At 51.3% G+C, this 12308-nt stretch overlaps 2 protein-coding genes across 7 annotated transcripts in view; both read left to right on the forward strand.

The window, feature by feature from the left end:
- The window catches only part of KPNA7 (karyopherin subunit alpha 7), a 47737-nt gene extending 42164 nt beyond the window's left edge, over positions 1 to 5573 (forward strand). For all 3 annotated transcript variants that reach the window (XM_051778291.1, XM_051778310.1, XM_051778301.1), the window contains 6 exons: positions 438 to 520; positions 1018 to 1281; positions 1626 to 1859; positions 2182 to 2364; positions 2782 to 2931; positions 3941 to 5573. In XM_051778291.1, coding sequence (XP_051634251.1) covers positions 438 to 520; positions 1018 to 1281; positions 1626 to 1859; positions 2182 to 2364; positions 2782 to 2931; positions 3941 to 4021 — 995 coding nt within the window. In that variant the 3' untranslated portion in view covers positions 4022 to 5573. The remainder of the gene's footprint in view (positions 1 to 437; positions 521 to 1017; positions 1282 to 1625; positions 1860 to 2181; positions 2365 to 2781; positions 2932 to 3940) is intronic.
- Positions 5574 to 6250: 677 nt separating this feature from the next.
- SMURF1 (SMAD specific E3 ubiquitin protein ligase 1) overlaps positions 6251 to 12308 on the forward strand; it is a 45571-nt gene continuing 39513 nt past the window's right edge. For all 4 annotated transcript variants that reach the window (XM_051778020.1, XM_051778030.1, XM_051778040.1 and 1 more), the window contains exon 1: positions 6251 to 6487. In XM_051778020.1, coding sequence (XP_051633980.1) covers positions 6433 to 6487 — 55 coding nt within the window. In that variant the 5' untranslated portion in view covers positions 6251 to 6432. The remainder of the gene's footprint in view (positions 6488 to 12308) is intronic.

The following is a 12308-nucleotide window of genomic DNA, read 5'->3' on the forward strand; positions in this document are numbered from 1 at the left end:
TGGACAGATAAAATATTGTTGCCCCTCACCATAGTCCTTTCTCCCTGCAGTTTTGTGTCCAAGCTGCTGCCCCTATTGAACCCCTTGACCCTTCAGCCCCTTGGTGTGGCCTGGCAGCCCTTGAGATCCTGTGTGGGTTCTGCAAGAGGATTTTGGCCAAAGCCAAGGACAGGACTCCATCCTGCTGGGATGGTTTAACCCTCTAATGTTGTCAGCAGGGAGAATAGAATGAGTTGTGTCTGGTTAGGCTGCCACCACCCAGCCCTGCTGGCACTCCAGCCTGCCCAGTAAATCCTTCCCACCTGGAAATGCCTAATGGTGTGTGGCTGGTGGGAGAGCCTGGTCACCCAGCCCTGGCCCTGCAGGTCTGATTGCTTTTTGATGTTGACTATCTTGTGACTTGGGCAGATGCAATAACCAACCCTTTACCTGTACAGGGGATGGTCCTCTCTACAGAGATGTTCTTATCAATCATGATGTGATTCCTCCCTTGCTGGCTCTGGTGTCACCTGTAACTCCAGTAAATAACCTTCATTTTCTTGCCTTAACAGCTCTTAATCACTTGGGTGATGGGGGAATGATGGTCTGTCATCTGTGTTAAACACAACAGCTAACAACTGTATAATTGAATGAGACCCTGCTCTAAACTGCTTTTATGGCCCTGCCTATGCACAAAGCTGGGGATGCCAAGCAGACAGTCTCCAAGTCAATGTGATACCTTTCAGTCTTGGCTTTTTTATCCAGCTTTGACTATCTCAGCCCAGGAATAAGATGAAACTAGTGCAAGGCAGACTTGCATATGCATATGGAAGGGCTGAACTTGCCCTTCAAGCTTCCTTCTGCTGCTTTTTGGGTAGCTCTAAACTGCTGGATTGATGGCTTATCCCTGCCCTTCTGCAATGGTGCCTGTCCCACTGCTTTCTGTCTCTGGGGGAGAAGGACCTTCACAGGGTGGCATCAGGTGGACTGAGAAGCTCTCGGGGGCAGTGAGGATCTTACACCTCCCTTGTGTTTCAGGTTGGCTTCCTGAGGAACATCACCTGGACACTGTCCAACCTCTGCAGGAACAAGAACCCCTACCCTCCCCTGGATGCAGTGCACAAGATACTGCCTGTCCTCATTTGCCTCATACAGCACGAGGACAAGGAAATCATCACTGACTGCTGCTGGGCTCTTTGCTACCTGACCGACAGCTCCAACGACCGCATCCAAATCGTGGTGGACATGGGGGTTCTCCCCAGGCTGGTGGAACTCCTGGCCAGCATGAATGTGATGGTTATGGTAGGGAACAATCAGCAATCTCCATGGTCCCTTTAATGTATAAACATCTGAGGGGAAGGAAGGCACATCTCCTTATTCTGTGGCACCTGTGGTCTGCTGTCCCCTCAGCCTGCAGGGCTGTCAGGCCACTGCTCTGCTCCAGCTTGCTGTGGCTGGAGGCTGGATAGAGACTCCAAAGCTGCTTAGAGCAAACAGGAGGGCGACAGGTCTGTAAATAAGCAGCACTCACCCACAATGCTCTCCTTGTTTGAGGGATCAAGCACTTAGTGAGGGATCTTGCTGGACTTTCTGACATGTATCCCTTGAGGTAAGGCCTCTTCTCATCTCCTTTAATCCCCGTCTAGACTCCAGCTCTGCGTGCCACTGGGAATGTGGTCACAGGGACGGACCAGCAGACCCAGGCAGCCATCGATGCCGGTGTCCTGGCTGTCCTGCCCCGTCTCCTGCGGCACTCGAGGCCAGGGATCCAGAAGGAAGCAGCGTGGATGCTCAGTAACATTGCAGCGGGGTCTTCCCAGCAGATCCAACAGCTCATCACCTGTGGGTTACTGCCTCCCTTGGTGGAGCTGCTCGACAAGGTAAGAGATGGGGAAGTTCTGCTGAGGTTCCTGAGGTCTGTGGTGCCTCACTCGTGAAGGACTCTGCCCCAAGAGCCACCTGAACAGGCTGTTACAGAGCTGTTGGGGTCCTTGGAACAGCCTGGGCATTCAGACTTGTCAGTACACCTGCATGGAAACATGTCCTGGAGCTGCTCTTGGTAGCTCTACCGGGTGTCCTCGAAGGGCTGGGAAAGGGGGGGTCAGTCCAAGCTGAGTACAAGGGAAAGGACTATTCTCACCTCACACTGATCCTGGAGGGATGATAAAGCTTGGGAATGCCTTCCTTGTGCTGCTTTTCCAGAGTGACTTCAAGGCTCAGAAGGAGGGTGTGTGGGTAGTGGCCAACATCACGACTGGAGGAACAGTGGATCAGGTGGTGGAGCTCGTCCGTTCTGGGGTCCTCAAACCTCTGCTCAACCTGCTCTCAGCCAAGGACAGCAAAACTATCCTGATCATCCTGGATACCATTTCAAATCTCTTCCTGGTAAGACCTCTTATCTCTTGAATTCCTTCCCCAAAAGAGCAACAAGGAGTGAGCCAAGTGCTCACATGGCGTGGTTAGAACAGTGGCTGTTGATTTTTGGAGTAAGAGATAGTTTTCACTTTGTCTAGCTTGTTCTTGGATGTTCTTGGGTTGTCCCAAGGGCTTGACAAGATTAAAGTTCCCTCCTCACCTCCTGCCAGCTGGTTTGGTTGGCACTCAAGCCACTGCAGTTGTCCCAGCGGGGACTGGTGTTCCATAGGCACCACAGCCATATCCCTGGCATCAGGTAGGGACTGTAAATTCAGGGACTGTGATCCTTTTGACTTGTAGATCAGGGTTGTGATTACAGTAAAGACCATCTCAGACCTGTTACTGATGCAATGTTCTATTTTCCTGCTTGGTTTCCTGATGTTACAGGCAGCTGAGAAGCTGGGACAGACAGAGAAGTTGTGTCTGCTGCTGGAGGAGCTCAATGGTGTGGAGAAAATTGAAGACTTGCAAAACCATGAGAACAACATAGTCTACAGAGCTGCCCTGAACATCATAGAGAAATACTTCTCTGGTGAAGTATGTGACCCTTTGCTGTTTCTCAGCTGAAAATATGAAGCTGTTATGCACTGGAATGAAGAACAGGATACTGAAATAGGCTTTTGGAGGAGACCTCCACATGGCTGGAGTAGTCCTTGCAGCTTCTTTCAGCTGCTTCTAAAGGTCTGTGAAAGCTCCAAGTTGTTGTGAGTTGCACAACAGACATGGGTGCCTTGATAGCATCTTGCTGCTGGAATTTAAACTGCCATCAGCTGGAGTTACTGCAGTTGCTGATATGAATACCAAATGTGGAGAAGTTTCCTCCTTTGGAGCTGAGCTGGCTTGTCACTATGAATGGAAGCCTCCTACTCTGCTGATAACAGTGCTCAGGTTGCATTTGGATTACTTGACCCTTCTCATGGTAATGAATCTGTGGAAAAAGAGGCTGGGACACCAGCTAGGAGCTGCAGGAGTCCAGTGACTGTCACAGATGCCATGCTTGGTCCCAGCCTTAGTCTTGCAGATGGGAAAACATCAGGGAAGAGGCTTAAAGGTCTGGCATATCTTGGAGCTGAGGCTCAGCCTGGATGTGATTGCAGCAGGGAGCAAATGCCTGGTTTAGTCCTTTGCCCAGAGCAGGGTCTGTGGGATGTCCCTGTTGAGGGACTGTGGGGGAAGCTCTCCCAAATACCAGCACCTTTCTGAGGGGCTGAATGCCAGGGGGAACATCTCTCCTAAGCAGTCTTGGTTTGTTGCTGTTCCACTTAAATTTGAGTGAGTTCTGCCACTGCAGCCACTCTTTTTTTCTTCTCTTTTGGTGTCTCAGCCCATAGGCTTGGCTGCCTTTGTGTGTGGGATGCAGGGACACTGCAGCTTCAGTGTGCTGTCAGGAACAGGAGCACTTGGGTCTGGTCTCCCAGGGCTCTGTTATTCAGCTGCTGTAAGAAGCTCTCTTTAAAAGAAAAATAAAACAATAAGTTGCTGTAAAAAAAGCCTAGGTTTATTCAGATGCAGACCCTATAACTGATTGATATCACTTTCCTCACAGGAAAACTCAGACCTGGAGCCTCAGACTGGCCAAGATGGGCTGTATGATTTCTCAGTGGAGAAGCAAGACTTCAACTTCTGAAGATGAAAGCATGACACAGCTCTGAGCTGGTGGGTGAAGGTGCTTTGAAAGAGCTCAGACATCCAGTTCATGAGGAGCAGAGATGCTGAGTCTTTTTACTTCTGAAACTTGTCAATAAATTGCACTTCTAGCTTTGTACCTCTCGCCTTTGATTATTTTCTCCCCACTTTTAAGGTGCTGCTGCAAATGACATGGCCTGTTTTTTTCCAGTAGCATCTGAAGGCCTTGCAGAAATGTGTTGGAGCTCCTGGGCATGTTTTCTGGGTGGGAACTGTCTTCTAAGTACATAAAGCTGCTGGAGAGCAGCATCTTGCCACCAAATCCTTGTCCTGAAACTTCTAGGCTTGACTTGGAGTAGCTGAAATAGCTCTGAGAAGGGTTTCACTCTTCTGCAGACACCATCACCTCTAGAAGAGGAGATGCTTTTGGCAGAGAAGGAACTCAGCCAGGGGAAGGTGGGTCACTGTCCTTGCTGTGTGTCGCTTCACTTGCCCACGGAGGCATCGGAGCCTGGATGCTGAGTAAATGCTGGTCCTTTGGAAGGAAAGCTGTCAGAGGCAGATGGTGCAGTAGGAACAATTCACTTCTGCTGCAGCTCCCCTGGTGCCATCCACCAGTCTGACCCACAGACCTGAGCCCTTTAATTCTGAGGCCCCATATTTCAGGTTTCCATTGTATTCAGTGCCCCTTGTCCTTCCTCTCCCCAAGCCCTCCAGCTGTGGTCTGTGAGCAGAAGCTGAGGATGGAGTTGATGGTGGCTCTTGAGTCCAAAGGTTCTGTGCTGTGGGTTCACAACAAGCTGCTGGACACTGCTCCATCCCTGCAGTGTTGGTGGACAGGGCTTGAAGCATCTCAAAGGCTTTGCTCAGTGTGAGATGAGGGGGCAGTTTTCCCTCCTGGCTTTGTAGGGTTTGGTTCTTCAAAATGACCCTGGGTGGGCTCGGGGCTTTACTTCCTCAGCTGCAGTGGGAGGTGAGGTGACAGGCAGCTTAATCTGAAGGGGAAAATCTCCTCTCCAGGAACCTGAGACTCTTCCTCTACCCTGGCCCTGCTCATCAGAGGATTTATGTGTTTCTCCTGCAGGCCACCCAGGGAACAGGGAGTTGGTAGCAAAGTCTATGCTCTGTGCCCTGGGAGGAGCTGTGCAGCCCCAGCTGTGGGTGCCAGAGCTGAGTATCACTTCTTTAATATTAAAATGCCAGGATCTGAAATGCAAAGTGCTTCCTGAATCCAACACTCTGGCCTTAAAACCACACTAAAGCAATGCCCAAATGTGCAACTGAAAACAGAGCCTGAAAGAAACCCTCTGTGCCTGCGGATTGATGCTGAGGGTGGTGGCTGGGCTGTGTATGTGCTCTCCTGCTGCTGACAGGGCTGATGTGGCACCTGGGAATGGTCACATTTCACTGGGTAAAACGAATCTGAGGAAGGTGCTTCCTCAGTGTAAGTGGAGACACAGACCGGAGCTGGGTCTGTGTGACCACCCTGACTTTGGATTGTGTGGAGCATCCCATGTGGCTTTTCCCAGGGCTAGGCAGGGCTGTCCCTTGCTGCTGCTGCTCTGATGCCTGGTTCCACTCCCAGGCACCCTCACTCCCCCAAATTCACACCCTTACTCCCTATTCTCCCCATTCCAGCTCTATTCCCCCGTTTCCCCCATTCCCTCCCGTCCCAGCCCTATATGCCTTATTCCCCCATTTCTCCCCTACTCCTCCCCATCCCACTCTTATTCCTCCTCAATCCACCCCCATTCCCCCATAATTCCCCCATTCCATCCCCTCTATATTTCCCCATCCCACCCCTATTCCTCCCTAGTCTACCCCCATTCCCCCAAACCACCCCTATTTCCCTCCCATTCCCCATCCCGCCCCCGTGCACTCCTATCCCCCCATTCCAGCTCTATTCCCCCGTTCCGTCCATCCCAGCCCCATTCCCGCCCCATTCCCCATATTCCCCCATCCCACCCCCTCTCTCCTCCATTTCCCCCCGCCAGGGGGCGCTCCCCTCACCCCTTCCGGCGCATGCGCATCACCCCGACCTTCCCTCCCCGACCTTCCCATCATGGCGCCCGTGCGCGGCCGCGCCGCCGTGCGCGCTGACGTCACGGCCCTCCGGCGTGCGCGGGGGCGTGTCGGGGGCGTGGCCGCCGTTGTGCGCGGCCGGGCCGGGCCGGGCGGGCGCGTCGGCGGCGGCGGCTGCGGGGGCTGAAGGGGCTCGGGGGGGCTCCGCGGGGCTGAGGTGACCGAGCCTGCGGCGGCCGCCGACACGCGGGGCCGGGGACCCCCTGGCATCGTGAGGAGCGGGCGGGCCCGCATGGCGGGGGTGCGCGGGGCCGCCGGTTGAGCTCGGCGCCGCCACCGCCTCCTCCTCCTCCTCCTCCTCTTCGTCCTCCTCCTCCTGCTCCAGGCGCGATGTCGAATCCCGGTACCCGCCGGAACGGATCCAGCATCAAGATCCGCCTCACAGGTAACGGGGCGGCGGCACCGCCGTGTGTGTGTGGCCGCAGGGCCCGGGGTCCGCTCCCCCCCTCCTCTCCCCTCGCCCCCTCCCCGGCCTGGCCGTGAGGGGAGGGGCGGCCGGGCCCGAGCTCCCAGCGCTGCTTAACTTTTATCCAAGGCTTTTCGGTTCCGCTTCCACCTCCGTGGCCCCACGGTGCCTCCTCCTCGCTCTTATGTATTTATATTTTTTCCCTGCCCCCCCGCTCCTCCGTGGGGTGCTTGAGCCCCGCCTTGGGGTGACATAAATTTGGGGGCCGGGGGCTTTTGTCACTGTCTTGCCCTCGTTTTCCAGCAGGTCAGGGCGCCCTGCTCCTTCCTGGGGTCTTTTCTGCACTCTCCCGCGTGGAAGGTGCCGTTCACCCCCCACACACACCCTGACCCTTCAGTGGGGTCTCTTCTGTGCTGTTCCCAACTTGGGGGGTTCTCTGTGATACCCCCCCTGCACAGTGCTCCTCTATGGGGTCTCTTCTGCACCCTCCTTGTGTGTGGGGGGGTCCCTGTGACACCCTTTGCCCCCTCCCAGCCCTTTCCTGGGGTCTCTTCTCCACCCCCCTATAGCAGACCAGGGCACCCTGCTCCTTCCTGGGGGCTCTTCTGCACCTTCCCTCATGGGGTTGTTCCCGTGTCCCCCCCTTCTTCCAGCCACACCACCCTACCCCGTCCTGGGGTCTCCTCTTCACCTCTTCACCAGGAGGATTCCCAGGGCCACCTCTCCCACAGACTGGCTTTGCAGCAAAGCCTTTCATAATTTGCCTTACTTCACTTTAATTAACAACCCCCCTACCCCCGCCTCCCGGGTGCCGAGGAGGAGAACTCAGTTCCTAACGAGAAAACATTAATTTAGTTGCTTTTGCCATTTTATTTTTATTTTTTTTTTAAAAGTATGTTTCATTATTTTCCCTCCTTCCCCCTGACTTACTCTCTCACCTGGCAAATATTTCATTCAACTTTGGAAGTTCCTTCCCCGTGCAGGAGGTGACACCCGGGGCTGTGTGTGTGTGTGTCCTGCCTCCCCGAGAGGCCTCTGGAGGGTGCACGGATGGATAAACCAATTCGTGTTGTACCCTGGAAGATCTGGATTAAGTCTTTTGGAAGCTGCTCCGGTCGCTGCCGAGCCTGCTCCTTTAATGGGAAGAGACACAGTTCCTGCTTGTTGAGGCTGCTGTGTGAATTATTAAAAAAATGAGGTCCAATCCAGTGTTTCAAAGGCAACAAGTGGGTGCTTGGAGATCTCTTGGGCCGGAGGAGCCACAGAGCTGCTCTGGGTGACCGGTGTTGATCCCTAGAGAGGAATCCCATGTCTGTGGGTGCATAAATCCTTGGCACATAACGAGGAAACGGTGCTGGTTAAACTGCAGTTACAGGTTAACTTGCTCCTGGCATATAACACACTCAGTCAGAGGCAAAATAAAATAAAAATCCTGGTGTTCTTTTAATCCTTTGATTCTGCACCGCTGGTGCTTCGGAAGACCAAAGTTTGTGAGGATAATGTAAATCTGAAAATCCTTTTCTTGGATGTGAGAAGGCTGGAAATATTTTTAGGTTGTATGGATGATGTTTGATCTGAAATGAGTTTTGTGGTGATGTATACCAAATGTCAGCTCAGTCATTAATGTGGCTTATTTTTATGCAAGTCAGTCAATAGAAATGTGAGTTAAGTAACTTAGGCCGTGGTCATAGCCCTTCTGAGCTGGAGGAGATCATTTAAATAACAGAGAGAAGCTGTTGGGTTTAATTTTAAAGGCTGAATGCTGCAGCAAAATGCTTTTTAAATTTTAGCATGCACTAGCCTTCTCTCCGAGCTGGGAACGTTTCCTGGAAGAGACTGAAGTTTCAGTTTATTGAGCAACTTGGTGGATTTATTTTTTATTACTCTCCATTTTTTAACTGTATTGAAGAAATCTCCTGCTTGCTCAAACACATCTTCTGTTTTTACAAGCAGGAAATCTGGGTGGTGTGACAAAAATTGCTGTATTTAATCAACAAATAAATTGCTCTGGGAGAGGTTTAGCTTTGGAATTGTTGGGCAATCTGAGTTCTTGGCTTGGCTGGGACTGGGTGCTGACTTACCTGTTTCAAATGGCTGCAGCCAACCTGGCTGTTGTTTTCTCATCTCTTTGGCTATTGGGAGGTTTGAGCAGATTTAGATCAAGACAGAGGACCTCTTCTGTTATGATTTATTCTGTGCCTTGTGTTTCCTGTGATTAGAAACCATTTGAGTTTTGCAGCACTGAAAATAGGTGGGTAAACATCAGGCTGGGGGTTCCTGTGAGCATCACGGTGTGAATGGGAAGGGAGCAGTGGTTGAATCTCTCATGACTTCTTAAAGACATCATTTTTTTCCTTCATATATTGGACAGGTACTTGTGTCAGCAGCACATTGGGGTTATTTGTGTGAATGTATCTAAAAGTTCTGGATCCTCTGATGATCCCCAGAAGTGGTCTCCCAGCTTGCAGTGTCAGTCTTAGCCTGATGCAAATCACAGCAAAGTAAAATGGCAAATAATGCATCCTGTGTGGAAATATTGAAAAAACCAACATCAGCAGTGAATTGGATGGAGGTTAAAATGACTTTATGTTCTGTGGGTCTCAAACATGCTCATCTCCTGTCATATCTCAGTTCCTCCAAAAGCCTGTTCCTCTTATTTCCTCTGAACCCTTCACCGCTGCCGGTGACGTACGAGCCACAGATACTCGTGGCCTTGTCTCTTGCCCCTTGGAGCAGATCTAGGCAAAGTAAGGTAAAACTTCCTCTTAAGCCTGTGGTCTTTTCCTGTCCTTGCTGTCATCAGGGCAGCACAGCAGTGGCAGATTTTCCAACACCAGGATGGAAAGAATCAAGTGACACTGTGAGTGCTTGTGCTCCCCAGGTCAGCTCGGGATCCTCCACGGAGCACATGTCCCTTTTTACCCGTGTGCTTCCCTGAAACCTGTGTTTGCTGCTGCAGTCACTGCTCCCTGGGGAAGTTCTGAAGGGTTCATCATGCCCAAGGCTCAAACTTGTCTTGCTCACACTCTTCTGTCACCCACAAGTACTGGTGGAACCTGCAGTCTCGCTGTGCTGGGTATCGGAGACGCGCCTGTTCCAGGCAGCTTGCAGGCAAAGGATGCAGATGGAATTGGGAAGGCCATGAAGAAATGGACTAAACATGGAACTCTCCTTCCAAAACAGGCTGCAAGTTGTGTTGTGGCTTCATCGGTTGTGGATTCTTCAGCAGGGGCTCAGCTGAGGTGTTAAAAGCTGCCTGGCTTCTGGGGCCATCGTGGAACTGAGACAAGACTGGGAAGGGAAAGGCATTAGTTTAAACTTTATGGATCACTTCCTAGCTCTCCTGTATAGATGGCCATGTCAAGGACTGATGGCAAAACAGTTTCCTTAACAGAGAAGCCAGAGCCTGTGTAACAGGAGAATACAAATAATCATCTCCAAGCATCTCCCTCAGCTGCAGTTCAGAGTCCTCAGGGGGTAGAAACGCTTTCCTCCTTGGAAAACCTGGCCTGGGAAGGTGCTGTGCTGCTGGTGGTGGCAATTTTGGAAGGAGGGTGTAGGTGAGAATCCTCCCAGGTGTAGTGTCAGAAGCATCAGGGAGGAGTGAGGAAGATGATGATGAAGTGGGTGAGGTGAGGGGAAGAGCTGGAGGGGATTCATAAGTGACAGGTTTGATTCCTGTAGGGAAGGTGGTGGTGCTTGGCAGCAGCTAGGAAAGAGAAGAGGAAAGAAGTGACACAGAGGAGTATCCTGCACACGCTTCCAGGTCACTGTAGTCAGCCCAGTTTAGGGAAGCCCCAGCCACACAGCCTGACCAGTTGGTAGCTGGTAAATAGGTGACTTTGGGACTTTCTCCATTTGTAATTTAAGGAATCCATAAAGGAATACAGTGATTTTGAGTAGAAGATAAAACATTTCCCTAAGAGCAGTGTTCACTTAGGGTTGTTGTAGAGGCACAGGCTAAAATGTGTCCCAAATGTCAGGATGCTTTGCCTCCCTTTCATGGCTAATGCATGGATCGATGCAGCAGAGTTGACTCACTGATCGATGGCAACACTGATATTGGTGACCTGGACACTTCCATGTCCAATGGTCAGAAACAATGAATATCTGTGTAGGGATCCCTCTGTCAGACATGGTAAATACACCATAGGGTGGCTGTAGCTTTAGGGCTGGACATCAGAAAGACCACCACGGGTTCCAGGTGAAGAGCACTGGGGCAGGAAGGCAGGAACAGCTCTCTGCTCATCCCAGCCTCCCTGGCAGCCGGGATTGAATATCGAGCCAGTTTGGTGCCGTGGGGAGCACGGTGGGAAGCGGCGGTTGAGTAGCTCCAAATTTATTCCTTTCCCGCGTGGTGACCCGGGAGCACCTCGGAACCCACGGCTCGTTATTTTGTGCTCCCAAGGATTTTCTGTGCCCCACGTCTGCGGGGAGCGGGGGCCCGGCCGCGATTGGAGCGCGGGGCTGGAGCTCGACACGGAGCTTGGCCACAGATTTCCTGTGTGATGCTGAGCAAGGAGCTTAATCTGCCTCTGCCTGCCTTCCCCATTTGCCTTGGGAGGCAGGAGCTTTTTCCTGAAGGTAAATTTGTGGCTGTTCAGAGCCCCGTGGGTAGAGATGGCGGAGAGGCTCAGGGCATATAGCTACGGGGACTTTAAGAAAAATGAAATAAAATGTTGCTTTCCTGGGAGGAAGTGGAGAGCACAGCCTTTGCAGCCAGCCAGCTGGCATTTTTGGGCTGCCCGAGTGGGAATCCAAAGAGCAGCCTTTTCCTCTGGGCAGGCTATGAGGAGCGAGTCTCCTTTTTTGTTTCTCCCAGTAAGTCAAAGCTGTGCCAGCACCATTGTCCTGGTGGAAGTAAATTAAATCACCAGAAGGAGTTTGTTTGAATATCCCCCTCAGGCAGGGAAAGTAGAAACAATAACTACTCTATTCCTAACTTGAAACTTTCTTTTGTCAAATTGAATGTCTTCATATAAAGAAATGCAATTTGGGATGTGGTTGTGCAGTTCATGGTTTCTTCTTTTTTATTCCATAATACCCACCAGTCTAAGACCAGTTTTCTCATCCATTTCCTGGAACAGCTCTATCACATTTCTAAACATTTGTAGCATCATCCTTTCTCTTTGTGTTTCAAAATTAATCATCAGTTCTGGGGTAACACAGGCAGTGTTTGATTTCTCAGGGAGGAAGTTGATTTTACACCACAGTGTTCTCAGTGCCAGTAGCAGAACTTTCCTGACAGCAACTCCAGGGCTGCTCAAACTGCCCCTGTAAATAAAGACCCACGAGACCCTTCGGATGCTTCTGGGCTGGCTGGAGGTTGGCATGGTGGGTCACAGAAGTACTGCATGGAAACACCATCCCTGTGTGTGTTTTGGAGGTTTACCTGGATTGCTGCCCAACTTGAAGCAAGTCCAGTTGAAATGCTTAGAGTTGGATTACTCTGGTTGGATTACTTGCTGCTATTTATGGTTCTCCAGTTAACTACTCACTCGGCTGCCGTGTTGGTCTGGGCTCTCTTGGTGGAGGCAGCGTGATAGGGCAGAGTGGTTTGGAGAAGACGTGAGGAAATCGGTCTGCTGGGTGCAAAGTTTAGGTATGAGCACAGCAGAGCAACTCAGTTAAGACCTGAGTGAAGAGAATATTTGAAAAAAAAGGCTAGAAGAGATGTCCCATCTGTCACCTTTTTCCCTAAGTTAGGAATTGAACCTTTTTTTGTTTTTCCATTGTGATTCCTCTGGAAATAGTCAAAATATTACTTCGAGGAGGACTGAAGTCTGGAATATAATTGAAA

Source organism: Manacus candei, unplaced genomic scaffold (genome assembly GCF_025592945.1).
Source record: "Manacus candei isolate 608988 ecotype Guabito, Panama unplaced genomic scaffold, ASM2559294v1 h1tg000002l, whole genome shotgun sequence".
Classification (NCBI taxonomy): Eukaryota; Metazoa; Chordata; class Aves; order Passeriformes; family Pipridae; genus Manacus; species Manacus candei.